The sequence below is a fragment of the Sciurus vulgaris genome, assembly GCF_902686455.1.
Source record: "Sciurus vulgaris genome assembly, chromosome: 1".
Taxonomy (NCBI): domain Eukaryota; kingdom Metazoa; phylum Chordata; class Mammalia; order Rodentia; family Sciuridae; genus Sciurus; species Sciurus vulgaris.
The window spans coordinates 89628809-89655805 of record NC_136461.1 but is presented as its reverse complement, the minus strand read 5'-3'; the positions used below and the strand labels follow the sequence as shown (position 1 = coordinate 89655805).

General features: G+C 34.3%; 2 protein-coding genes across 3 annotated transcripts in view; one reads left to right on the top strand and one right to left on the bottom strand.

Annotated features, from left to right (window-relative positions):
* Positions 1 to 4314, top strand: part of SASS6 (SAS-6 centriolar assembly protein) — a 35987-nt gene extending 31673 nt beyond the window's left edge. Inside the window, exons 16-17 of the mRNA XM_079110696.1 lie at positions 3819 to 3913; positions 4005 to 4314. Coding sequence (XP_078966822.1) covers positions 3819 to 3913; positions 4005 to 4111 — 202 coding nt within the window. The 3' untranslated portion in view covers positions 4112 to 4314. The remainder of the gene's footprint in view (positions 1 to 3818; positions 3914 to 4004) is intronic.
* A 2041-nt stretch (positions 4315 to 6355) lies between these two features.
* MFSD14A (major facilitator superfamily domain containing 14A) overlaps positions 6356 to 26997 on the bottom strand; it is a 35452-nt gene continuing 14810 nt past the window's right edge. The window contains exons 3-12 of one of the 2 annotated variants that reach the window (XM_079110766.1): positions 24959 to 25021; positions 24089 to 24216; positions 21662 to 21776; positions 19117 to 19335; positions 18720 to 18833; positions 17762 to 17833; positions 11005 to 11117; positions 9858 to 9955; positions 8786 to 8949; positions 6356 to 7697 (exon numbers count right to left, since the gene is read on the bottom strand). In XM_079110766.1, the coding sequence (XP_078966892.1) occupies positions 7491 to 7697; positions 8786 to 8949; positions 9858 to 9955; positions 11005 to 11117; positions 17762 to 17833; positions 18720 to 18833; positions 19117 to 19335; positions 21662 to 21776; positions 24089 to 24216; positions 24959 to 25021 (1293 nt within the window). In that variant the 3' untranslated portion in view covers positions 6356 to 7490. The remainder of the gene's footprint in view (positions 7698 to 8785; positions 8950 to 9857; positions 9956 to 11004; positions 11118 to 17761; positions 17834 to 18719; positions 18834 to 19116; positions 19336 to 21661; positions 21777 to 24088; positions 24217 to 24958; positions 25022 to 26997) is intronic. The other variant, XM_079110767.1, reaches the window with a different exon arrangement.

The window sequence follows — 26997 nt, the reverse complement described above, 5'->3', positions numbered from 1 at the left end:
TGATGTCTGTCTCATTCCACCATCTTTCATACCCATGCCCGTCCCCCCTCCTGTTTCCCTCTACGTAATCTAAAGTTCTTCCAGTCTTCTCTTACTCCCCACCTCCATTATGTATCATCACCCACTTATCAGGGAAAACATTCACCCTTTAGTTTTTTGGGATTGGCTTATTTCACTTAGCATGATATTCTCCAAATCTATCCATTATCTGCAAGTGTCATAATATTATCCTTATTTATGACTCAATATTCCATTGTGTATATATTATATATACCACAGTTTCTTTATCCATTCATCTGTTGAAGGACATCTAGGGTTGGTTCCACAATCTAGCTGTTGTGAATAGAGCTGCTGTAAACATTGATGTGGCTGTTACTGTAGTATGCTAATTTTAAGTCCTTTGGTTATAAATGGAGGAGTGGGATAACTGGGTCAAAAGGTGGGTCCATTCCAGGTTTTTTGAGGAATCTCCATAATGCTTTCCAGAGCGACTGCACCAGTTTGCAACTCCACCAGCAATGTACAAGTGTGCCTTTTCCCCACATCCATGCCAACATCTATTATTGTTTCTGTTCTTGATAGTAACCATTCTAATTGGAGTAAGATGAAATCTTAAGAGTTGTTTTAATTTGCATTTCTAATTACTAGAGATGTTGGACACTTTTTCATATATTTATTAATCACCTTTATGTCTTCTTCTGTAAAGTGCCTGTCCAGTTCCTTGGCCCATTTATTAATTGTGTTCTTTGTATTTTGGGTGTAAAGATTTTTAAGGTCTTTATAAATTTTGGAGATTAGTGCTCTATCTGAAGTATGTGTGGAAAAGATTTTCTCCCACTCTGTAGGCTGTTTTCACATTATTGATTGTAACCTTTGCTGAGAAAAAGCTTTTTAGTTTGAATCCATGCCATTTATTGATTTTTTACTTTGATTTCTTGTGCTTTGGGGGTCTTGTTAAGGAAGTCTGGTCCTAAGCCAACATGATGAAGATTCAGGCCTGCTTTGTCTTCTATTTGGTGCAGGGTCTCTGATCTAATTCCTTGGTCCTTGATCCATTTTGAGTTGAGTTTTGTGCAGGGTGAGAGATAGAGGTTTAATTTCATTTTACTACATATGGATTTCCAGCTTTCCCAGTACCATTTGTTGAACAGGCTATCTTTTCTCCATTGTATGTTTTTGGCTCCTTTGTCTAGTATGGGGTAACTGTATTTATGTGGGTTTGTCTCTGTGTCTTCTATTCTGTACCATTGGTCTGCCTGTCTATTTTGGTGCCAATACCATGTGGTTTTTGTTACTATTGCTCTGTAGTATAGTTTAAGGTCTTGTATTGAAATACCTCCTGCTTCACTCTTTCTGCTCAAGATTGCTTTGGCTATTCTGGATCTCATATTCTTCCAGATGAATTTCATGATTGCTTTCTCTATTTCTATGAGGAACGTCATTGGGATTTTAATTAGAATTGCATTGAATCTGTATAGCGCCTTTGGTAGAATGGCCATTTTGACAATATTAATTCTGCCTATCTAAGAATATGGGAGATCTTTCCATCTTCTACGATTTTCATTAATTTCTGTCTTTAGTGTTCTGTAGTTTTCATTGTAGAGGTCTTTCTCCTAAGTACTTTATTTATTTTATTTATTTTGAGGTTATTGTGAATGGAGTGGTTTTCCTAATTTCCAGAGGATTCATCACTTATGAATAAAAATACATTAGATTTATGCATATTGATTTTATATCCTGCTACTTTGCTGAATTTATTAGTTCTAGAAGTTTTCTGGTGGAGTTCTTTGAATCCTCTAAATGTAGAATCATGCCATCAGCAAATAAGAGATAGCTTGAGTTCTTCTTTTCCTATTTGTATCCCTTTAATTTCTTTGGTCTAATTGCTCTGGCTAGTGTTTCAAGGATAATGTTGAACAGAAGTGGTGAAAGAGGGCATCCCTTCCTTGTTCCAGGTTTTAGAGGGAATGCTTTCAGTTTTTCTCCATTTAGAATGATGTTGGCCGTGGGCTTGGCATAGATAGCCTTTACAATATTGAGGTATGTTCCTACTATCCTTATATTTGCTAGTATTTTAAGCATGAAGGGGTCCTGTATTTTATCAAATGCTTTCTTAACATCTATTAAAATAATCATGATTCTTTAAGTCTGTTGATGTGATGAGTTACCTTTATTGATTTCCAGATGTTGAACCAACCTTGCATCCCCACTTGATCATTGTACACTATCTTTTTAATACTTTTTGTATGTGATTTGCCTGAATTTTGTTAAGAATTTTTACATCTATGTTCATCAGGAGTTTTTGTCTAAAGTTTTCTTTCCTTGAATATGTCTTTTTCTGGTTTTGGTATCAGAGTGATACTAGCTTCATAGAATGAGTTTGGAAGGGTTCCTTCTTACTTCCTGGAATACTTTGAGGAGTCTTGGTATTAGTTCTTCTTTAAAGGTCTTATAGAATTTGGCTGAGAATCCTTCTGGTCCTGGACTTTTCTTGGTGGACTTCTTCTAATTTTGGTGCTTGAAATTGATCTGTTTAGATTGTGGACGTCTTCCTGATTCAGTTTGAGAGGATCATGTCTCTAAAAATTAGTCAGTGTCTTTGATATTTTCTGTTTTGTTGGAGTATAGATTTTCAAAGTAACTTCTAATTATATTATGTATTTTGGTGGTGTCTGTCATAATCTTTCCTTTTTCATTACGAATTCCTGTAATTTGAATTTTCTCTCTCCTTCTCTTCATTGGTGTGGCTAAGGGTTTATCAATTTTGTTTACTTTTTCAAAGAACCAACTTTTTGTTTTGTCAAGTTTTTTTAATTGTTTCTCTCTCGTTTCATTTTCATTGATTTCAGCTCTGATATGAATTATTTCCTGTCTTCTACTTTTGGTGTTGATCTGTTCTTTCTCTAGGGCTTTGAGATATAATGTTAGGTCATTTAGTTGTTGACTTTTTATTCTTTTAATGTATGAGCTCAATGCAATGAACTTTCCTCTTAGTACTGCTTTTAGAGTATCCCAGAGATTTTGATATGTTGTATCATTGTTCTCATTTACCTCTAAGAATTTTTTTATTTCTTCCCTGATGTTTCTGTTATCATTGCATCATTCAGTAGCATATTATTTAGTCTCCGGGTGTTGAAGTAGTTTTTGTTTTTTTACCATTGATTTCTAATGGCATTCCATTATGGTTTGACAGAATACAGGTAGCATCTTTTTTTTTTTTTTTTTAATTTTATTTTATTTACCAAATGGCTGCTTTGTGGCATAGCATATGGTCTATTTTGGAGAAGGTAAATCTAGGGTTTTTCACAAGCTAGTAAGTTTCTTTTTCTTTTTCTTTTTTTTTTTGGGGGGGGGGGGGGGGGTGCTGGGGATTGAACCCAGGGCCTTTGTGCATGCTCAGAGGCAAGCAGTCTATCAACTGAGCTAATCCCCAGCCCATTTCTATATAGTACAGGCTGTGTATCCTTTATCCATAATGCTTAGGATCCTAGCAGAAGTTTTTCAATTTCAGAATTTTTCAGGTTTAGAATACTTGCTATATATAATGAGGTATCTTGGGGACAGGACCCAATCTAAACACAGAATTCATTTATGTTTCTTAATTTATGATGGCCTGAAGATAATTCTATGTGGCATTTTTATTGTGTTTTGACTGTGACCCATCACAGGAAGTTAGGATTTTCCATTGGTGACATCATATCAGTGCTCAAAAAATTTAAAATTTTGAAGCCATTAAGATTTTTGGGTTCAGGATGCTAAACCTTAAAAATTAAGTAATAAAGAAAAGTTAGACTTATAAATTTTTTTTGTTGTTTAAGTGGTGAAAATTTAGGATTGGAATCTAAGTACTTGAAGAAAAGAGAAGATAGCATTCCTTTACGTGGACTGAGCCAGAATCTGTTTAGTAATTCAGGTGAGAAAAGACATTTCTGGACTGAATTTTGTGTAGTGTGGCTTGATTAAATGTATAAATGAAGACTAAAGTGTCAATCTTTGTTTTGCAGATCATCAGAATGATGGCAGTCTAGGAGTGTTGCAGACATCTTCTAAACCTGCAGTGCTCCCCTCTACATCTTCGGCATATTTTCCTGGGCAGTTACCAAACAGTTAAATCTATCATCTTTTACCTTTCTATTGACCTTTCAGAAACTCAGGTGGTTTAAAAATATCTTAACCGACAAGTCAGATCCTAAGCAGGCAAGTTTCAGATTTTACTTGAGCTTCCTACCATTAGCTTGTTTAGATCCTTAATAATACTACTGCATTTATAGCATAGGGTAAAGAAACAAATTTGTATTTGGGGATTGGTAAAGATTCTGAGTAAAAGATATATTTTGGTGTGTGAACATGGTGTTTTACAAAATAACAGTATGAATTTTAAACTAATTCTTAGGGATTCAGTTCTAAGGAAAGAAATGATCCTTATAGGGGATAGTCTAATCATTTAGAAAGTCTGAGTATATTGCAACCTGCTCAAGAAAATAGTACTATGAAAGAAACCAAAGAATGCTAATAATTCAGTTTATTGTTTTCATTGGTAAAACGTTTTAAGTTTGCCACCTGAGAATTATGAGGAAAAGTGATTATCTCTTAAAATTATCTCTATTATTGATATTTACATTAAAGGGAAAAGTCCTAAAGCTACCTTAAATTAGTGAAATGAATTAAACCTTCATAGCAACCAAATATGAGTATTTTCCTTGTAACATTTAAATTAGCAATTGAGCCTGTTAAATAACTTTTGATATGCTTAATAGGCCAGGTGTGCTGGCACATGCCTGCAGTCCCAGCTATTGGGGAGGCTGAGACAGGAGGATCACAAGTTCAAGGCTGGCATGGGCAATTTGGTGAGACTTGTCAAAAAAAAAGGGGGGGGGGGGGCTAGGAAGTAGCTTGGTGGCGGAGGGCTTGCCTACCATGCATAAGGCCCTGGATTTAACCATCACCACATTAAAAAAAATAACTTGGATAATATATTTACATGACCAGATTAGGTATATTTTACATGACCAGATTAGGTATATGGTGCTTTACAATGGAACTGAAACAATAATAGGATTTTAGTACTTCCTGAAAGTTTACACCCATCCTACTTTTCTCAATTTGGAGTTTTACTGTTATGCAGTTAAATTTGTATCAGTGGAATTTGGTTTTAATTCCTCCATACAAAATCTTTAATAGAAGTGCATCATGGATAATATTCATTGTCCTTGTTCCTACAATACCAAAACATGGGTTCCTTTTAATGTTTACTTGAGAAAGTAGGCAAAACTGTTAGAAGTTAAAACTTTCTTCTCTTCCCCATTACTAAAAGTTTCAAGTTAAGAACAATTCCTAGGGAAAAAATTAGGTGATTTTTAAAAATTCACCCAGAATCATAGAGCCCCATTATCTTCTTGTTGACAACCATCCAATACAGAGTACATTCTTGAGAATAATCTAAATTTGTTTGCAGAGTGCTCATTGCTCAGTTTAAAGATTGTTTTCAAAGTTTTTTTATACAGCTGAGAAGAGGCATTTAGAAATAATATCAGTATCACTGGGTTCATGATAAGAATTGTTGCTAAATATTTAAAAAAAATACTATTGTCTTATACTTTGAAATTGCTGGCAATTGTCTTAAATGAGGGAGGGATCTAAATAGAGTATTCAGTAACCAATATTAGGCAGCGACTTTTTCTCCCTCAATTAGATATACTATATTAGTAAGAATACTCAAGTTACAATAACTTGAAAGCAAGCACTTATTCTGGAAAGAAGTCTTTTGGTGACATGGGAATCTACTTTGTTGTAAATATTATGTAATATAAATATTAAAAAAATTGTGACAGGGTTTGGATGGAATATATCACCCACAGGTAGCTCTTTTTTTTTTAAGTATGTCTCTTTTTCCATATATACTCATTAAAAATTTAATTTCTATGATAGTATAGAGATCATTCTGACATTGCTGAAGATTTGTTTGTATTAAATGTATATATGTAGACTTCTGAGTGCTAATTTTTCTACCTCTTCAAATTTTATTTGAAATTGTTTTCCAGTATAAAATTGTACATGTATTAATAATCCAAAGGCTGCATTTAATGTTATTTCTATAAGCTGAGCTTTGTTAATAAAATATTGAAATTATTTTGGGAGTATGATATGAAAAAGGCATCTAGAAAAAGAAACAGGATGATCTCTATAATAGCTGTGCTTAGAAAATCAAAATATGCTCACATTGTATAATGAAAGAAAAGAAATGATTCAAACAGAAGAGTTAAAGGTTTGATTTGATACTGTAAAAGCGATCATGGTAACAAAAAGCTAAAACCAGCTGTATCTGGACTCACAGATCAAGACTTTTTTTAAAAAAATCATTAAAATATTTAATTTTATTAACAGAATATTTACATTTTTAAGACCTTATTTAACCATAGTGAATGTTCCAAGTTTAAAAAGCATTAGGCAATAACCACACACAAGATGAAAACAGTGTAAACTATACAATACTTTATGTACAATTTTTACAAAGTAACACTTTTTTAAATAATATAACTGGACACAAAAATATACACTTTAGAGAAATTCACATCAGTAATTGTATAAAGCTCTCTTCTAGGGTCCTGAAAATTTAGGACAAACATTAGCTCTGTAAATAAAGTGTTACTGTGACAGTCCTGAAAGGCCACTATATATATTTATCTACATATAGATATCACATTGACATTTTCAAGGCTACCAGCTTTGCTATATAATTTTTAGATTATGTATTCAAGTGTTGAGGTTTTTATGATTATGCAAACATTAAAAGAATAGTGGTATAAGAAGCTGGGGAACAAATATGAGCCAGCATTTTAAAAATTACAGGCTCTAACCACCCCAATTTAAATTCTAAATGGCTGATATTTTTTTCACTTAAAAAACAGCAGTGAATAATGCTTAAAATAAAATTATTGCAAACAAGCTTGAAACATGATTCAGATTTTAGTACAATTTTAAGTTGTTTTTAAATGCAAACAATTCATTTACCATTTCTTTATTTTAGTGCATCTGCATTAAGGCTTTGAATTATTTGACCCAAGATTTTACAATATTAAAATCTGACTCAATTTTACAATGTTAAAATGAACAGGTTCACAACCATACTACCTACTCTGTCTGAGAGTCAGCATAAATCGAGTTAAAGCTCAACACCTTAAGGAAATGGTAGCAGAGACATATGCTAATATCTAAGAAGTTACATATATAGTTTTTAATTAAAGGATGTATAATAAAACAGTTTAGTGGCAAGAAATTGGTGCTAATAAACAAAAGGTTTCTTTTCAAAAGAAATTGTAACATCTTTGGAAAACTGTCCGGTTCTTTCTTTAGTTCCCACGGAGTTCATGCAGATAATTTCTTAAGACAATCTTAAAGTACACTGCAGATGGAAATGGAATGTACATCCAGAACTACAGGTGAAAACTAAGACCTGGGTGCTGATAGAAAAATCTTCCTGATTTCAGTCGTCACACATTTGTGTCCTGGAGTAAAGGTTCTTTGGCCTCTCCTGGCGCTTGTGTACTATGAGGATGGCTGTGACTGCCACAGTGCTTTCTCCAACTGCTGGACCGTAAGCTTAAATTGGTATGTTCTGGAATAAACAAGGCAACAAGCAGAGCCAGCAGTACCGAACAGGCTCCAAAGAGAAAGGGGGGGCCAGGGATTATGGAATTCTGAGAAAGAAAAGAACAATTAGGATTTTTGCACAAATACTTTTGTTCCTACGAAATTGCTTACGTTTTAGTAGTAAGTGACTGCTACGAATTACAAGCCAATGACTCAATTCTTCATGAAAGCCATAGTTATAAAATGCATTCCCTTTTCCAGAGAAAAGGGACACATATACTACTCTCAATATAAAATTCTGGGAATAATGAGTGGCAAAAAAGCTTATACAAAAATGCCATAACTTTTAGCACAGAATGTGAAAAGATTCTAGGACCTTCACTTAAACTGTTACTCCAAGAGGAAAAACATAGGAAATCTTAAAAGTAAAACCAGGTAGCATAGAATATTGACAATTACTGTAGTAGAATCAGTTACCATTTTCTTTGTTTTAGAAAGATAATTACATGTTCAAATGACTGAAAGTAAGAAAACACAGGTAATGCTATTACCCTAAAAAGAAGCATGCCTTTAAATTAGCCCCAAATTACATTTATTCTTAGAAAAAATTGGCACTGCTAGTTGTAGTTGTGTGTAGCTCACAGACTTTTTTTTTAGAAGTAGTCTTAGCTGGTTTTAAGGTTAGTGCAACGAGGAAGCCAGGGAACTGTTTGTATTGGCTAAAATATTCAATGTTGCTTGGCTTTCATGCTTTTAAGTATAAGGAGGGGAAAGCAAACAAATGAACGAAGGCTGCTGAACACAGGGAATTGGGATATCACAGAAGCCTCAGAGGAAAACATAAGCAGCAGTGTAAAGAAATGATTAACATGTTCCATTAGATATAAATTTGACAAACTAGGCTTTATATAATTTTTCATTCTTGAAAAAGATATACAAAATTTCACAAAGAGAATATAGTTCTTTAGACTTGAGTTTTATTTTTATTTTTTATTTTTTTGCGGTGCTGGGGATTGAACCCAGGGCCTTGGGCGTGCAAGGCAAGCACTCTACTGACTGAGCTATCTCCCCAGCCCCTAGACTTGAGTTTTAAACTGTTGTATCCAATATAAAGCTATAAGAATCTCAAAAGTGTTTATGATCAAAAAATACCATCTTTCAATCTGCCCAAATAAATATGTGAAAGAAGAATTACCTGTTCAAAGTGGTGCTGAGGACTTGTGTTCGTCCCCAAGTCTGTTCCTGTTATTGGCAGTTCTTTAAGTTCCACATGGAAGATGTAGAAAATAAATCCATAAAGGGCTGGTCCCAGACCATTGCACAGTCCTCGAATTCCTGTTATCATTCCTTGAACAACACCTACATTGTTTAAAGAAATCATTTAGTATACCACCTATCTTCTTTCCTACTCTAAGTATGAAACACTAGCAATTTACTGCAATGGCATTAAAAACTTGGAAGCCAAAGTGCATGTAGTATGCCATCCATCCTATGTAAATGTGAGCTCAGATGCATCATATAAAGGTTGAACACAGAAACAGGAGGGCAAAAACGCTTTATTTCCCTAGAATTTATTTCCAAATATCCCTGGTTAAAAACCAGTCATGCATGAGTTTAGAAGTAAGAGTTTAAAACTTGGTCCCCAGGGATCTATTCAAGACTCTTTTAGTCAAATATATATTGCTGAGTTTATCTCAGTTTATTTTTCTCTCTCCAGAATCTTCTTTCCAGTTTCAAATGCAGCTTTCTTTAGCCATAGACCTTTTTTTCCTCGTTTCACTAAGTGACCATTGTCATTCATTTGCAACACTGCTGTTGATTTTTTACTTTTCTTATGATCAGATAAAACATACCCTTTTCAAAGAATTATTCCTTCATCTGTTAGGATTCTTAAAATTAAATGCTCCTGCCACAAAAGCATTACTGTTATGTCTTTAGGTAACTGTAACCATAAGATTTAAATAAAAGGGCTATGAACATATCTCAAGGTGATTAGCACAACATAGTGAACAACAAATATTTAGTGAACCTCTTTGCTAATTTTCTAGCAAGAGAACAGGGCAACACATTCAAAGCAAGAGACAGGAGACTATATATCCATATCAGGATAATACTCTAGATTCTGCTTTTCCTGTTTACCACTGAGAACAATTAAAAAATTCTCTACCTTAAAAATATACTCATATTTAGGTACTTGTGTGAGGGAGAAAACAGGATCAGAATATTCTTTGCTTTTAAATCATTTTCACTGGTTCCTATCAACTCACCCTGTTGATCAGCATCAGCAGTTCGTGAAACAAGTGCACTGACAGCTGGAAAGGTAATGCTAGACATGGCTGCTACTGCCCCAGCAGCCCACATCATCCTGTAATTAAAGCAGTAAAACAAAGTAAGTATCTCTTTTCCACTGTACCTGTCAAAATTCAAATACATACTTTAAAAAGTACAGGGAAAAACACTATCCTTCTATTCCTTCCTTCCTAGGTGACTGAGCAAATCTCTTAAAAGTCTAAACTTATTATCTCAAAAAAGAACAACCTCTTACAAAAAGTATATGGTTTTAATATAAAATTGAGATATCATGTTCCAAAGTAAAGTGTGTTGGACGTTATTTCTGCAGGAAGTTGAGAAGTTACGTTGAGGATAATGTATAATACAGAAAAATAAACATCATACAGTGCTTCTAAACATGAAGTGAGCAAGTTTTCATCGAAATTCCCATGGACTTACTCAGTATCACTGATTTGATCTAATTCTTAACCTGTAAAGAAAGTAACCTGGATGCTCCTGGCTTGATACTTAAAAGTAATGTCTTAGATAATTTTAAGTTGTTAGCACCTCTTTGTAAAGCTAGACTGGAAAAGAAATCGCCCATCAGAACAAATTCTTGATGTTTACTCATACCCAAGTCTAGAGATGATTTGGCCAGTTGTGCAAATCATCATCAGCTCCCTGCAGGAAACCAGACTGCAGGAAAAGCTGAGACAACATGAAGCCTGGATCAAAGCAACTGGACTTTGTTCACTTCCCCTGTGCCATCAGGGACTACCTCTGGTGTTACACAGCATTTTTTTTTTTCCTACCAGAAAAACAAAAAAGGTAAATAATGCTAACTTTCAGGGCTTCATTGCTATGGAATTGTGTGCTTTATCCTAGTTACAAACTGATCTCTGATCTTAATTAAACGCTCTTCAGAGATTCAAAACCTCAATAATCTCATGCAAAAATTCAGCCAGTCATTTAGTTATAAAATGTCTCCTTTGTATCTCAAGCCACTCCAGAAGAGTATGAGTACACAAGAGGGAGACTGGACTATCTGTTTAGAAGGAAAAGTACAGCAAGAGACAGATTAAAGTCTATCACTTAGTTGAAAAGCAAATAAAAGGAAACAAACACTAAAATATTTATACGTACCAAGGTTCTGAACCAAAGCCATACCATGCCAGCTGTAATATTTGAAATCCTAGACCCAATAAAATGGTGTTCTTATTTCCAATTGACCTCATAAGTAAACTCAAAACTATGGTCTGGAGAGAAAAAGAGAGAAAAAAAGAAAAAACCAAAATGTTTTTTAAAAAGAAAGACTATTTGGTGATATCTTCTATTCTGTAATATAACAAGACCATTACTACTTTTCTACAATTTGGTTTTTCAGCAACTACTGCCCTGAATATTCCTGAGATCACTACCCTCAGACCTCATAAGCAGGTGAAAAGTCCCTATGCTCATTCGATCCAATTTCAGAGTTAGAAAAGTGAAAGGTAAAACTTTCTATATTTTCTACTGAGGACTGATTAAATCAGAAGTTCAGAAAAGTAAGCTCAGATGGTCTTGATAATGATTTGGAGAAGTTTTTAACAGGTCCAAGTCAGCCTAAAATGTTTATTCCCTGACCTAAAGAAAAACTGACAGAGTATAATGACTATCCGTAATTCTTAGCCTAAATAAATCTGTTGAAAACATGAACAGTTTATTATTAGGGAGAAATACAGTATTTAAAAGCATGGGCTTTGGACAAACTGCCTGGATCATATCTTGACTAACGGAATGACCCTGGGCAAGTCACCACTTTGAACCTCAAGGTTTTGTCTCATAAGACTAGGATAACAGCATGTACTTTAGAACTTGGTCATACGAATGGGACATATTTACATAAAGTGTTTACTGTTGTGCCTGGCACATAGGAAGCATTTAATAATATTTTAAGTGAATGGATATCCTGTATCTCTTTTCAAAGTGAACTGAAATCCAGCAATGATTTTTAAGATATTAGAAAATATTTTTTGCTCTTGTAACTAATGTTTTAAATATACTACATAACTAATAAGTCCATAGAAGAGGTAAGAATAATTCAGGAAATCACTGTTATTACTGACACTCTAAAACTCACAAAATATAAATTAAAAATTCTTTAAACTGAGCTAATCAATTAACAGTTTAATTAGACTTAGTCACAAATATGCCAGTAAAAAGCAAATAATGATACTTTAAGGACTTCTGACCAAAAGGATTCATAGCTTTCTTCTCTAAGACTTTCAGTGAAATCACAGAAGTGTAGATTGAGATTCACAAGGTTTGGCTACCTTGTAAGATTACATTCTTCTGCGACCATAGTCCAAAAAGGGAGCTCACAAAAGCCTGGAGTTAGCCAAGAAAAATTTCAAATCAACTAAAAGAAAACATTTGGTTAGCTGTTCACTATAAAACTAGTATTTCCAGTCTGATGAATGGGCAAAATATTTTCAACTCTCATTCCTCCAATCAAATGCAACTGGTATACTTGTTACTTCTTTCTGAGATACATAACCTGCTTGCATGGGGACTGGTGGCCCACATTACAAAAATAACTAAAATATTAGAAATAATTAGGATGCAAATATTTCTCTTGATTTTTATTTAAAGAATATATCAGATACTGGCATTAATTATGAAAAAGAAAACTAAGTACACCCAAAGCTCTGTGGCATCAACTTGACTGGAGGTGACAGGGAACTATAATGCAAAGTTGATAACTTTTGGGGAACTACACAAGAATAACCCAAGGGCAGCAAACAATAGTTCTTGTCATTGTTCAATGCAACCCTAGAGGAAGAAGTACTGTTGAAAAAACAGAGATTCACCAATGATGAAATAGCTGCCGCGGAAGCCTGGAAATGAGGAAGTGAAAATGGAGAACTAGTGAGCCTCAGCTCTGGAACAGACTGAACTGCCCAGATGCATACTCTGGAGCACACATTCAGGAATGTGGTCTAAAGAAGCTGGCAACTTTCAAGCATAGATCATGAATATCACCAAAAACTGCTTCTAAAATGAAGTCATATCATAATTCTTTTTCCAAGCCAGCTAGCTCTGTTGGCAGCTATTCTCAAATCCAGATTAAAAAAGAAAAAAAAAAAGTGCAATTACTAGCCTTATTTCCATTTTATAGACATGATTACTGAAACAAAAAGGTGGATATTCTAAAGGTCATGGCATGAGTCATCAAAACTGGAAATATTCAGATATATCAATCCGTGTTTTGTGAGGCTAACATCTTTCATACAGAGATTCTATAGCAGACCCTCTACTCTTAAGAACCACCTCTCATCCCCCTTACCTATATCCTTTCTGTGACCCAAAGACCTAAAGGACACTGAAACTGATTTCATGACATTCTAACTAGGAACATCAATTTTCTTCTCAGGAGCAGGGACTTTTCTCATTTAGCTTTTGTGTCCCAGCACCTACAAGTTCTTAAGGTTTTATGGAAAGCATCTGTGATTTAAAATATATCACATTTTCAACTCAATAATGGAACAAATTAATACAGTGTGTTGAAGGAATAAAAAATTGGTTTCCCTTAACTCATTTAGAAGATGAGAGAACTAAGTTCCAAAGGCTAAATGACAACCAAGATGACAGTTTCTTCACAGTTAACACTGAAATAGGTTTGGGTCAGTCAACCAACAAGTATTTGCTAAGTTCCTACTATGTCCAAGTCTTCCTCTAGGTTGGAGGGCAGAATGCTAGACCACTAAGTGAATGAATATCCTGTATCCACCACAACTATCAGTCAGCACACAGACTACTGTCTACTGGTGGGAAGATGGACACGAGCATGCTTATTTTACAAAAAAGAAAATTCTAGGTTGTCAGTGCTATGAGAAAACAAAATCAGGTAGTGTGATAGAGATGCTGCTTGAATTAGGATGGACAGGGAAGGTCTTTTGGAGGTGAAATCAAAGGTGAGAGCTGAGTAAGGAGGTCATTATGGGAAGTTCTGAGGGGAGAGGGCACTCCAAGGGAGGGTGACAGCAAGCACAAAGGCCCTAGACTGTGACATACTCAACCAAGTGGAGATGAAAAATGAGTTTCCAGTTGTGATGGAAAGTAAGTTTCAACCAAGAAAGAGAGATGTTTAAATTTTCATTTAAAAAAAATTACTCGGCCAAGTGGAGAAAGAGCAGTGAGGGGACAGAATGGAAGCAGAGACACCAGAAGGAGGTCACTGCCATGGCTCAGACTAGTCCAAGTAATGGAGAGTATGAGAAATGCTCCTATTCAGCACCTATTTAGGAGCTGAGAGGAAATATCTGATAGACTAGATATGGGATAAGGAGAAAAGAAGAAATAAATGATGAAGCTGAGGCTTCTGGTACACACACACACACACACACACACACACACAAAGAGGAGATGATGGTGTCACTGAAGGAGCTTGAGGAACACTGGTGCTGGTGGTGGGAAGAAATCCAGATTTCCCCTTTGACTGTGTTAAAGTTAGATGCTCAGCAGATTTGTCAAATGGGAAGTTGACAATTGGTCTGCAGGTATAAATTTAGGAGTCACCACAAATAGAGAACTAGATAGGAAAGAACTGAGGAAGAGGAATGTGTAGAATCACCTATTCTGTGCCCTTACATAAACATTTATTTAGTTAGCATGTGAGTTCCTGCCACAGAAGTGATGGGGCCTATGACAAGCCAGAGAGAAAAGGCCCCAATAATGACAGCAATTACTTGACTCCTGTTGGAAGGTGGATCGATCCAGTTTGCAGATGGAATAATTTTTTGGGGGAGGAGGTACATATAATTTTACCTATAACATCGCCCATTTTAAAAATGCTTACTACTAATTTTTAAAGTTTTTGAAACACTGCAAAAAACCAATGATCTTCAATTTAGCACCTTCTGGGTTGAAGGCAGTGCAGGATACTAGCATGACAGAAGTATACAACACTGACCTCACAATCTACACAGACCTCTATTAGAGCTCACTAACTACTAAGGCAAAAATAATCAGAAATAACAAGTAAAAGTTATACTATATTATAGTATAACTTTACAATAATAGAGATATGCCCAAGTTAGTGGGAGAACCCAGAGAAAGGAAGGAATGCAGGAAAGTATAGCAGGAACAAAGGCATACAGGTAAGAAATAAACTAAACAAGAAGTATAAAGGGGGATTTACAAACAGCTCCATGCTGCTGGAAAGTTAGGAAAAAGACACTAACTTGAACAAGTCAATTCTACAATGTTGTGTAAATGGGAATACAAGATCATACTTCAATATTTGGGGTTGTATGTAATACAGTAAACCACATGACATAAAAATGTTATCATAGTCATATGCAGACTGTAGTGTATATATTCTTATCTTCCTGTTTTTGAAGGCTGCTAATGTGATTCTGCTTTTAATGTGATTTTTCATCCCCCAAACTGGTTTTAATGTAAGCAACAAAAGCTAAATGGGCATTTAAAGACCATCTGTAGTTGTCTGTATGTACTGAGGCTGACTGTGCCAGCAGTGCCGGCTGGAGCATTACTGGTTCCTTTCCAATATCACTGCCTTCAGGACTCTGCTGCTGCAGTGATCTACATAGTACAAAAACCCAACCACATTCTTCTCCTTTTTTTATTTATTTACATGTCTGGCCCCAGATTCTGAGCTTTCAGAGTCTATTTTTCATCCTGTATCCCTGATGCCAGGTGTCATCTGCTGAACAGAGTACACATTCCCTGTAAAGTATCTGGTTCAACTCATCTCTCAATCTATAGTGCACTACTGCCTGAATTTATCAGGTGCCTATAGCTGCCATGATCAGTTAAGTACAAAATGCAACTTAAGACCTTACAGCTATCAATCTCTTAATTATCATTACTGTAAATATTAGCCTGTCCTGTCCTGTTCTTTTTCTTTCTTTCTTTTACTGCAGTATAGGAATTGAGTTACCACTGAGTTACATCCCCAGCCCTTTTTATTTTTTGAGATATCGCTTTACTTAGCTGGACTTGAACCTGTGATCTTCCCACTTTAGCCTCCTAAGTACTTTGGTTTATAGGCATGCACCATCATACCAGGCTTGATCTAAATCTTAAACAAAATAATACCAAATCTAATTTCAGCAATATATGAAAAAGATGATCATGACCACAGTGGATTTAACCCAGGATTACAAGGTTGATTTAACTTTTTATAATTCATCAAACTCTACCCAATTAACTTGTATACCTTTTATCTTTCAGAAATGTAGGCTTGGGGCTGGAGTTATGGCTCAGTGGTAGAGTGCTTGCCTAGCATTTGTGAGGCACTGGGTTTAATCCTCAGTACCACATAAAAAAACAAAAACAAAAACAAAAACAAAAACTAAATAAACAAAATAAAGGTATTGTGTCCATCTAGAACTAAAAATATTTTTTAAAAAAGTAGGTGTGAATGTTTTTAAGCTGTTTTTATATATAAGGTACAATATATTTTCCTCCAAAGTTGAAGAGCACTTTTCTGACACCAGGAATAAATATTTAAATGCAATCTTTTTCCAGATGGAGAGTTTTTAGGATATAACAAAAAAGTTAGATATAGTATCAATCTTCAATGTCATGTTTATGTGTGGAGGCATTAGGAACATATATTACAGGATTTAAATTTAAATTTTAAGATTATCACTGAACCTACCAAAAATTCATAAATGATGAGATCTGTGGAAGCACTCCTAATAAAGAAGATAAACCCTCCTAGAGACCAGTGAAAAGAACCCTATCTTTCATTTTCTTAAAAATAGAATAAAACAAAAGCTGCAATCTAGTAGATTGAGTCTATGAAGGGAAAGAGAATTAACTTAGGGTAAGTGATATGCAGAGTCTGGAAAAAGGAAAGCCAATAGCATGAAAGGGATGGAAATTTTTCATAGAAAAGAGAAAAACTATGTGAGGGAATTTTGGTCACCAGAGCGGAATAGTATTTTATTGTAAAACAGAGATGGTTTGGAGGCTAGGAATAAAATAATTTCTAGGAAAATCCAAATTCCTACATTGATTATTATCTTGTTCATTCAAAAACCACTGTTTACCAACTGGGCTTCTGAGATATGTACTTTCATGTCAATCCTCTGCTCAAAACATTCAATGGCTTCCTGTCTTATTCGAATCTTATGACAACCTACAAGGTCCCACAGGATCTGATCCCTCACTACCTCTGAGACTTTATTTCCTAATGCTCTTTCTCTTGTTCATGCCACTAGAGCCATACTGGTCTCTCTGCTCTCTTACTTACACATGCCAGAAGAGTCTCCCCTCAGGTTTTTATTTCTATTCCTACTGTTTAGTTTTCCTTCAAGATATTCCTACAGTTCCTCCCTCTGAATCTGGTCTAATGTCTCCTTGTGTTCGCAAGGACTTCCCATCCTTCCCAACCTTCCCCTAGATTCCCAGTGATAAAATAATACCTTTCCCCCAGTCTCACTCTATATATCCCTACCCCCTATTCTCTGTAAATTTCATTGTACTTAATGTGCTTCCATGGACATACTTATTTTCTGTCTTACCTACTAGAATGTAAATTCTACAACAGCATGGATTTAGTTAACTTCACTGTATATTCCCTAGAGCCTGACACATGGTATTTGTTGAATGAGGCAATCAACAGTAGAACAAGGGCTAACAGATAAAAAGTTCCTTGACCAATAGGGCAACACATAGTTATGCACTAATACATATCAATAAACTAGTTTTAAAATCACAAAATATATCTCAGTTTCAAAAGTGTGACCAAAACTAGCTACACTAACAATTGAATTCCTAAACCTACAAACCTTGCACTCCTAAATTCAGTGACTCCATCACTCTGAGGCCTCATCTGGATGATCAGCCAGGGTACCTTCTATGACATCACTCTAACAAAAAAGAAACTCACCTGTGCAATAATGGAAAGAATGCCAAGGACTGCTATAAATGCTGCAACACTCTCTGGTGAAAATTTCATTATCTAGAAGGTTTCCAGAACAAGTAAAATTAATTTAAAAAATCATAAAAATACCACACTAATGCAGCTACTTGTACATTAACATCAATTGGGCCAAAAAATTATAAACAAAAGATTTTAATTCACATTTAACTCATCTTTGATTCAAAATTTAATTCATTTATAAGGAAAGGATTCTTCAGAGGAAATCCAAGAAGTCTTAACATATTAAAAGTACCTATTTATACTGGTAAAGGTCCCTTAATTTGGATATAATAAATTGTGGACTATTAAGCATTCAGAATATTTTACAAATGAATATTGCAGTGTTTCATGTTTTGTACAGTGTTGATAAAGGTTTGATTTCTGTCTAGCAAGCCTAGTATTTAAGGAGGAAAAACTTGCTTATTTTCTCATTGTGGCTAACTGTTCTCCTTACATATGCTATACATCAAAAAGAAACTGGAGGAAGTGAATGATTAAAGCATCCCATTACCTCTACAAACAGCAAACAAACTCAGACCACCTAGATTGACAGGGAAAATCATCTTATTGCCTAAGCCCCAAATCTCACTATACAAAGTGTCATCTTAAGAAATGTATAAGGAACATTGGATACACTAAACAATGTTAAGTCTAGTTAACTGTTGTTTATAAAATGGTATTCATTTTAAAGTTCTCGGTTGATTTTAGCACTTTCAAGATTAAACATTTGGCCTGGGGTTGTAGCTCAGTGGTAGAGTGCTTGCCTAGTATATGTGAGGCACTGGGTTCAATTCTCAGCACCTCATATAAATAAATAAATAAAATGTCCACTGACAACTAAGAAAAATTTTTTAAAAGATTAAACACTTTTCTTATGGCATTAAACAATGAAAGAAAAGTTCACTTTGATAGAAAAGGCTTTTACCTGTCTGAGGTATAAAAAAAAGCTGGAATATTGGCCTGCCTCTGGTAGGTAGGAGAGAAACACCGTAATACAGATTAGCAGCACTATGGAATCTTGGCCCACTTTTTTTAAGGACTAGAACAATAAAAAGAAAGACTAAAATAAGATTTTACAACAAAAACAATAAATGACTTTTAAAGATACAAGAGATTCCCTTTGGCAATACATACACACTAAAAAGACTTGATAAAAGGATGATAAAATTTATTTTATTACCCCCAAACTATTCTAAAAATTATTTCCAAAAACAAAAGAACACCCTTCAAGATGTCTTCCATGAACAACATCCAAAGTCAAATATTAACACTGTATTGAATTATGCATCTACTCTTTTGCCAAAGAGAAGGAAGAAACTTACTGCAAAAGGGTCAGCTTGTTCCCAGGAAATGGGTGCTCCCCATGATGCTGGCCGCATCTTCTCAGGCAATGACTCTGGTACAGCAACGAGGATAAAACAAATATCTAACAAAGCTATTGCTGTAGCTAGAACCACCACTAAGCTGTCCCCATACACTCGTCCAAGGTAAGCTCCAATTGCAGGGCTGGTGACTAAACTTGCAGCAAACGTTGCTGAAACCTGAAACCATTAAGGACAAAAAAAAGAGATTAGTCAGGATTACCTGACTCCTTTACTTTACCACCATATCATCGCCTTAATCCTGGTTTATGTCAAAGCTGCTCTTGTACCTTCCCCTTCTTCTTCTACCTGTACTACTTGTTCTCTCTTTTGCAGGAAAGTAAAAGGAATAAGCCATAAGGCTCTTCTATAAAAAGTACATAAAAGGATCTCAGGGCAGTGGCTTCAAACTTTCTTTTATGCCTTGGAGGAGTCTGTACAAAAAAATCCTACTAGCAGGTAAAACACATTTACAAAAACAGAAAAAGACAAAACAGTTTCAGTTGAGGAAGGGCTGTGGGCATGGAGCAGTATCCAAACACTTTCCTCCCTGTCAATCATGTTTTGTATTATTTAATTTATATGAAATTTCTAGAACAGGTAAACCACAGAGACAGAAAGCAGTCTGTTAGCTGCCTATGGTCAGAGGAAGGATGGTAAACAGGACTGAGGGTATTCTTCAGGCTGTCAGAAATGTTCTAAAAATCAGATTGTGGTGATATTTTGTTCTGAGTGCCCTTGTGATCTCAAACAGCTCTGCTGAGTCTGAGTAGCGCTCTATGTAGGGGAAAAGACAATGGCTTGCACTGTGAGGGACAGTGAGATATCTGAGGGCATCCAGAGACCACATGTGCGAAGCAGTAAGCAAAGGTCCAATCACAGGTGTTTCGTGTCATTTCTCCTCTCCTCAACTATCTCTACCTTGTGGCAATCTCTTTCTAGTCAGAAACAGGGTGAAAAGATCACTTCCTCCTCTGTATCTATATCCACATTAGTTCTAGATTAAGTGGTTGTTTGCCAGAATGTGCTTTTAATACGTAAAGCCTCTGGGTTGAAAAGTGTTAACTAAAAGCTTTGACTAGGGCGAAATTACTTCAATCAACCCTCCCCCACCCCAAAACTATATAAATTTACCAAAATTCACTGAACTATACACATAAAATAGATGAATTCTTGGTATATGAACTATACCTCAATATAGTTGGTGTTAAAAATCCAGCCAGGTGCAGTGGCATACACCTATAGTTGCAGTTACTCAGGAGATGGAGGTGGGAGCATTGTTTGAGTCCAGGAGTCCAAGGGTCAGCCTGGGCAATATAGCAAGACCCCATCGCAAAAAAAAAAAAACAAAAAAAAAAAAAACCAAAACAACGATGGGGGGAAATCCTACCAACTAAGTCTACAACTGAAAACATTAGTTCTTTTGTGAGCTTCTCCCTATAGGTATTTTTTCCCAAATATCTCTTAATTCCATGATTCATTATTTTGGGGACCTTTGAATCAGAGATTGCAAATTCTTATAAAACTTAAGATTCAGTCTGATACAATAGTTGGTCCTTATTTATCACATATTTGTTGAAACTCATCACTATCCTACTTCTGCCTACCTAAATAATGATCTATATTATTGTGCTTATGATAGCCATTCTATTCCTAGATTTGATAGGCAACAGACTTAACTGCCATTGTGCAAAAAGTTGAGCTTTTTTTTTTTTTTTTTTTTTTTTTTTTAAACTTATTTCCTTTATTTTTATCTTTTTGTGGTGCTGGGGAACAAACCCAGGGACTTTTGCATTCCAGGCAAGCACTCTACCACTGAATCACATCCCCATTCCCTGAGTAATTTTTTTAACTCATGACATGTTAAATATTTCCTTATTTTTAGAATTGTTAAAAAAGAACTCCACAAAAAATTTTATTCAGCCATAAAGAAGAATAAATTATGTCATTTGCAGGAAAATGAATGGAATTTGAGAGCATTATGGTAATTGAAATAAGTTTTCTCTCATATGTGAAAGCGAAAGAAAATAAGTGTGTATATGTGTGGGTTGGAGGGGGAGAGTCCTCATGAAAATCAAAGGAAAACCAGTAGAGTAGAAAGGGACCAGGAGGAGGGAGAAGAGGAGGGAAAGGAGAAATACTGGGGAAAGACATTGACCAAATTATATTGTCAGAGGATGTACATGTACAAATATGGAAAAACAAATCTATTATGTATAATTATAATGCGACAATAAAAAATTGGTAAAAAGAATAATTCCACAAGGCTGAAACACCATAATTGCAATTCTGATGAGGCCTATAAATATCTCCTGAATGTTAAATATCAAAACTTACATGGTTTTGTACTGAAAACAATTTAAACATGTCTAATCAGTAACTTTTTTGAAATGTATTTTTGCAAAAAATAAAATCTTTTAATGCAAAGATTTACAGTCCTTATAATAAGGGATATTTTAACAAGGTATTTTTCAGCAGATGCCAAGTATAAGATAAACACACATACCAATCCATAAGCCATACTTCTTTCATGTTCCTGGGTTATATCTGCCACGTATGCAAATACCACAGAGAATGTCACTGCAAAAACCCCAGAAACAGAGATAACAGCAAAGTACCACCTAAGGATGAGAGATAATCAACAAGAAATGGTTGGAACAATTACTATCACTTGAACTTTCCTTCATTTTTACTAGCTAATTTTAGTCAATATCTTTCTAGGGCAGTTCAGGAATTAATATTTCTATAAATCCTAAGTCATAGAAATTATGAAAACAAAGGGCTAGAAATGGCTCTTTAATAGCAACATGGTTACTATGAAGGAAAACAGAACTTAAAAGGAGATAACAACTGGGTGCACACCTGTAATCCCAGTGGCTAGGGAAGCTGAGACAGGAGGATCGAGAATTCAAAGTTAGCCTCAGCAGCAATGGTGAGGTGCTAAGTAACTTAGTGAGACCCTGTCTCTAAATAAAATACAAAATAGGGCTGGGGATGTAGCTTCGTAGCCAAGTGCCCCTGAGGTCAATCCCCAGTACCAAAAAAAAAAAAAAAAAAAAACAAATAACATTCAGGTAAATCTTTTACCTAGTTGTTAAATTATGGCTTTGTCCATTGCTTCTACTAAAAATAGCAACAACCTAAAGTTCATTCATTACTATCATTATTATCATTATTACTATACTTCATTCATTACTATTTTCTACCATAGTACTATGGTAGAAAACAAAAGAATCACTAAAACAAAAAGTTCCTCCACATTTACTTTGAGCCATTTAGAGAAACTAGATATTTTTCGTAAGTTATTATAGCTTTTCAAATGTTAAGAAAACAAATCAGTCTTTACAGAGGAAACCTGAACACTGCTGTTAACAGTTAACTATAAAGCATGAATGAAAGAAATAGGCATGGGGGCCCAGCTACTCAGGAGGCTGTGGCAGGACAGCAAATTCAATTCAGTCTGGGCAATTTAGTGAGACCCATTCTCAAAAAAAAAAACAAAACACTTGCCTAGCCCTCCTAGTAATGGAAACAAACAAACAAACCCAAACAAAAAGTATCTTGAAAAGCAAACTATATTTTACTATGGATGACTCCAAAATATCTAGGCAGAAATAGGAAACCTCTATTGTAATGATGTAGTTTTTAAAAATTCTGTGTAATCATAATGAACTTTAAAGATATCATTCCACCAGTACATTATAGCTACTAAATTTTTCTAACGCACTGCTTTTCAAAGCAAACTCATTGCTTATTCCCCAGATTACTGCAGTAAGATTGAATTTGCATAATGAGCATTCATCAAGGTTTTGGTTTTTAGAGTTCTATCTAACCTATGAGAGAAGATCCTGCTGTTTAGCCCCTAGGCCTTTCTAGACACCAATGAAATATACCCCATTCATTAATTAACTAATTAAATAACCAATATTAAAACTCAGTGTAGTAAGAACATCAGAGAATAAATTTACAACTACTACTACTACTCTTTTACTTTGGGACATTCATTTTCTTTTTTGTGAGTTTTCCCTCATTCCTTTTAATTAAAAAAAAATTCTAATTTTAATCAGAGTTGCTGAGTCCAACATTTTATAACAGCATTATATACCTAAAACCTGACCAAAGAGACGTAAGCAGAGGTTGGATGGAAATACTCTAAAAAGTTTCCTTAAAAGACAGTGATGTACTTTTCTTAGCTGCAACTTCCCTTGTGCTGCCTGAAGTGTGATACGATAGCTGGTTCTTGAGTAGCTATTTTGTACAGTGAGGTGATAGCTGAGGATGGCAGAGCAGCAAGATAGAAAAAGGATGGTTTACTGGGACTACAATAGCAGCTTGCCAGTCTTTTTTTATATTGAGAGAGAAATAATCTTCCTTCATGTTAAGCAGCTATCATTTTGGACTTTCCTGAAATATAGTATAACCTATTCCTAATGAATACAATAATGATAAAATTGTACATATTTAAAAAGATTTTTTTGATAGTTGTAGATGATGCACAGCATGTCTTTATTATATTTGTTTATTTTTATGTGGTGCTAAGGATCGAACTCAGTGTCTCCCACCATGTTAAGCAAGCACTCTGCCACTGAGCTATAGCCCCAGCCTCTGTACATATGTTTTTAATATTCTATTTAAGAAAATAAAGTGTTAACAACTCTACCCAGTCCCTAAAATACTGTTTTGAAGTTTGATTGTGAAATCCAAAAGCAAGTTTGCCAATAGTGTAGCTACTTCCAACAGTAGCATCTATTTCTAAAACCTTTATAAACTCTTACTTAGTTACTATATTTTGAGGAATTTTCTTATCTGAGTCAAAGAATAAGTAGAAGAAACAAAATTAAAACCTACATAGATAAGTTGGCAAGAAAAAAAACATTAAGAAAGTAATAACAGAAAATGATATTTAGTTGCATTAATCTAAATATGCACATACCATGGGCTGATCTTCATTAAAGGAATTGGGGCACATGTGAAAAATACTGTTAGCAGCAAGAAGGATTTTCGGCCCCAAACATCAGAAAGAGCACCAATAAGTGGGGCACTGAGGAATGACAACAAACCCTAAAAAAATTTAAAAGAAAATTTATGCTATGTATTCGTTAAAAATCATTTTACTTAACCATAGAAGAATTTTAAACAACTTTGTTTCCTTAAATTAAAAAAATAATTATTCTGTATATCCATGAGCCCAAAATAAATTTTACTACCACAAAAGGATTTTAAACAACTTTGTTACTCAATGAACAAATCACTAAACTTTAGATAAAAAGTAACTTATTTCTTATCTATATATAATTTAAAAATTCCCTCAGATATGCTAGAATCATCTGCAGAGCTGTAACTGGGTATTAAATATAAATGCTCTAATGAATTCTCAATCACAATAACTTACATTAGCATTTCTGGAAAAAATATATGCTAATTACCTGCTTTTATATTAATAGGTTAACAATCTGTTTATAAAATCTGTTGGCCAAACTGAATCAAGAGTAAAAGAATTGTATAATAACGAATGCTTTATCATACCAATATAATTTTGTATTTGTGGGGTTTCTGGCATAGTTTTTTCTCTCTCCAATCTATATTATTTTAGTTTATAAATGCACAGTTGGCTATATTTGAGTCAAATTATATTTAAAATTCAGTTGGCCAAAAGCATTAAATAATCCTCCAAATTATACTCTAATTATAAAAATTGAGTTGTTGACTCAATTAACAATGAACTGGCAGAATTAAATGTACATAATATGTATGTATGTGCATGCATATAGATATTTATATGTAGATGTATGATTGATCTTACCTTTACTCCTTGAATTAGGCCATTCATCAGAAATGTATGTTTAGGGAAGGTTTCATGTAACACCTGAAGAATAAAAACCAAAATAAAAATCACTTTTACTCTCCATAAAATCTCTACCTTTACATTTTCAAATATCCCTTCATAATACAATCTAATTTCATATAAATTTTCAGATTTGTATGACCCTATGCATGCATATGAGTAAATACTAATAATACCAAATATTTATATGGCATTTACCATATTATAGAACATTAAATTGATAGCTCTCTATATATTACCTCATTTGATTCCTCACAACAACCCTATCAAAAATAGATATACGGAAGTTTAATGTCCTGTCCAAGATTACAATCAGTAAGTGGGAAAGCTGAAACTGAACCCCAGAGGTAGACTTGAAAAGTCTGTAATATAGTGATTCCCACATAAACTGACTTGTAGTCTCTTTCAGATGGGTATATACTGTCCAGAATAGAAAACTGGGAAAATAGGGAATTTTTAATTGCCACAAGTTAAGAAAGATCAAAGCAAGAAAAAAATCTCAAACTATGAAAATGAATAACAAGATATTCTACACTTTCCAAGATCTATTCTCAAGTCACATTAGTGAGTGATGGGTGAACCACTGGGAATTCATTGGCTGAAAGGGCAATTGGAGGGAAAGACAACTGGAAAAAAAAATTTTTAAAAATGGCAGTACTGATTTTATAGCCTATATGTTGGGACTTCATACACTAAATAGTCTAATCAACATTATGAATTAAATTATATTACCACTTTACTGATATGACCTCTGAGTTCTTGCTTGACTTAAAAGATAATGCTTCTACTATTAAATGTTCTCTCAGTAAAAAAAAAAAAAAAAAATAGAAAATGGGAACGTGAGGATTAAGAAGAAAGGTGGGTTAATGTTTTCCTTTTAGGAAGAAACACTATGCTGAGTGCACCTTTTTACATCCTGCAAGAACCTTTATGAGGATTAGAATTGCTCCATTTTCTTCAGTTACTCTTCTGCCAATAGCTAGTAACTTAACAAAAATTTACTTGTTGTTGGTAAAAACAAAATAAAGGCTGGCCCCTAAACCTTCCAAATTGCTCCTGTATACACAATTTTCTGCTCTAAAGCAATTTCTCCTTTAAGGCCACATAATTTTGAACAAAATTGCAACAGAAAAAATAACAGCAAGGAATAATTGAAATGTAAGATTTTCATCTGTCATGATCCTTTAGCACTGGTCTTTAGAGTTGAATAAGGAAAAAAAATACATACTTTCAAGAAATTTTATTGACTTAAAAATTTTTAAGATCTTTAAAGATTTTGAAAGTAGTTCTTAAAATACTAAATGCCTAGGGATTATCTCTGTAGTAAAGGATGAGAAATCAATTAGGTAGAAGAGATGGTGATAGATGTGTCTAACAACATGGACTGTGTATCTTAGCAGTTTGAATTACCAAATGTTGACCTAGTATTTCTAACTATTGGTCTGTCAAAGGAGTAAAGCTGTTTCTAGCATTATATATTCTTATACCTACTGTCACCATTCTCTTTATCAAGTTAGTGTTATTTAATCATTGATCACTTAACATCCACTATAAACTAAATATATTCACAACCTCTCAAAAGTGTTAAACTTCAGCCGTCAAAAATATCTGTCAGTACAGAATTCTTCTTTGTAGTTAACTTAAATTCCCTTGATGGTAGAGGTTTCATTTCTTCCCCTTTTGACTGTATTCTGTAAAAACTTAAATCTCAAAGATGTAATCTCAACCACATGAAGTGGAAAAGAAAAAAATTCATGTCACATTTTTAAAAAATAAGAAATTAAGGTTATAATAAATCTAAAGGTCAAAATTTATTATCATTAACATGTCTAAAATTGGTTATAACTTGAATAAATTAATTTAAAGAATATCATTGAAAGCAAAATGCTGAAACAAACTATAATGTCATTTTTGAAAGTTCTGTATGGGAAGAGAAAGATATGGACTTAAAATAAAAATAAACTCAACAATATCTTCATTTTCCCTTTCTAAATGAA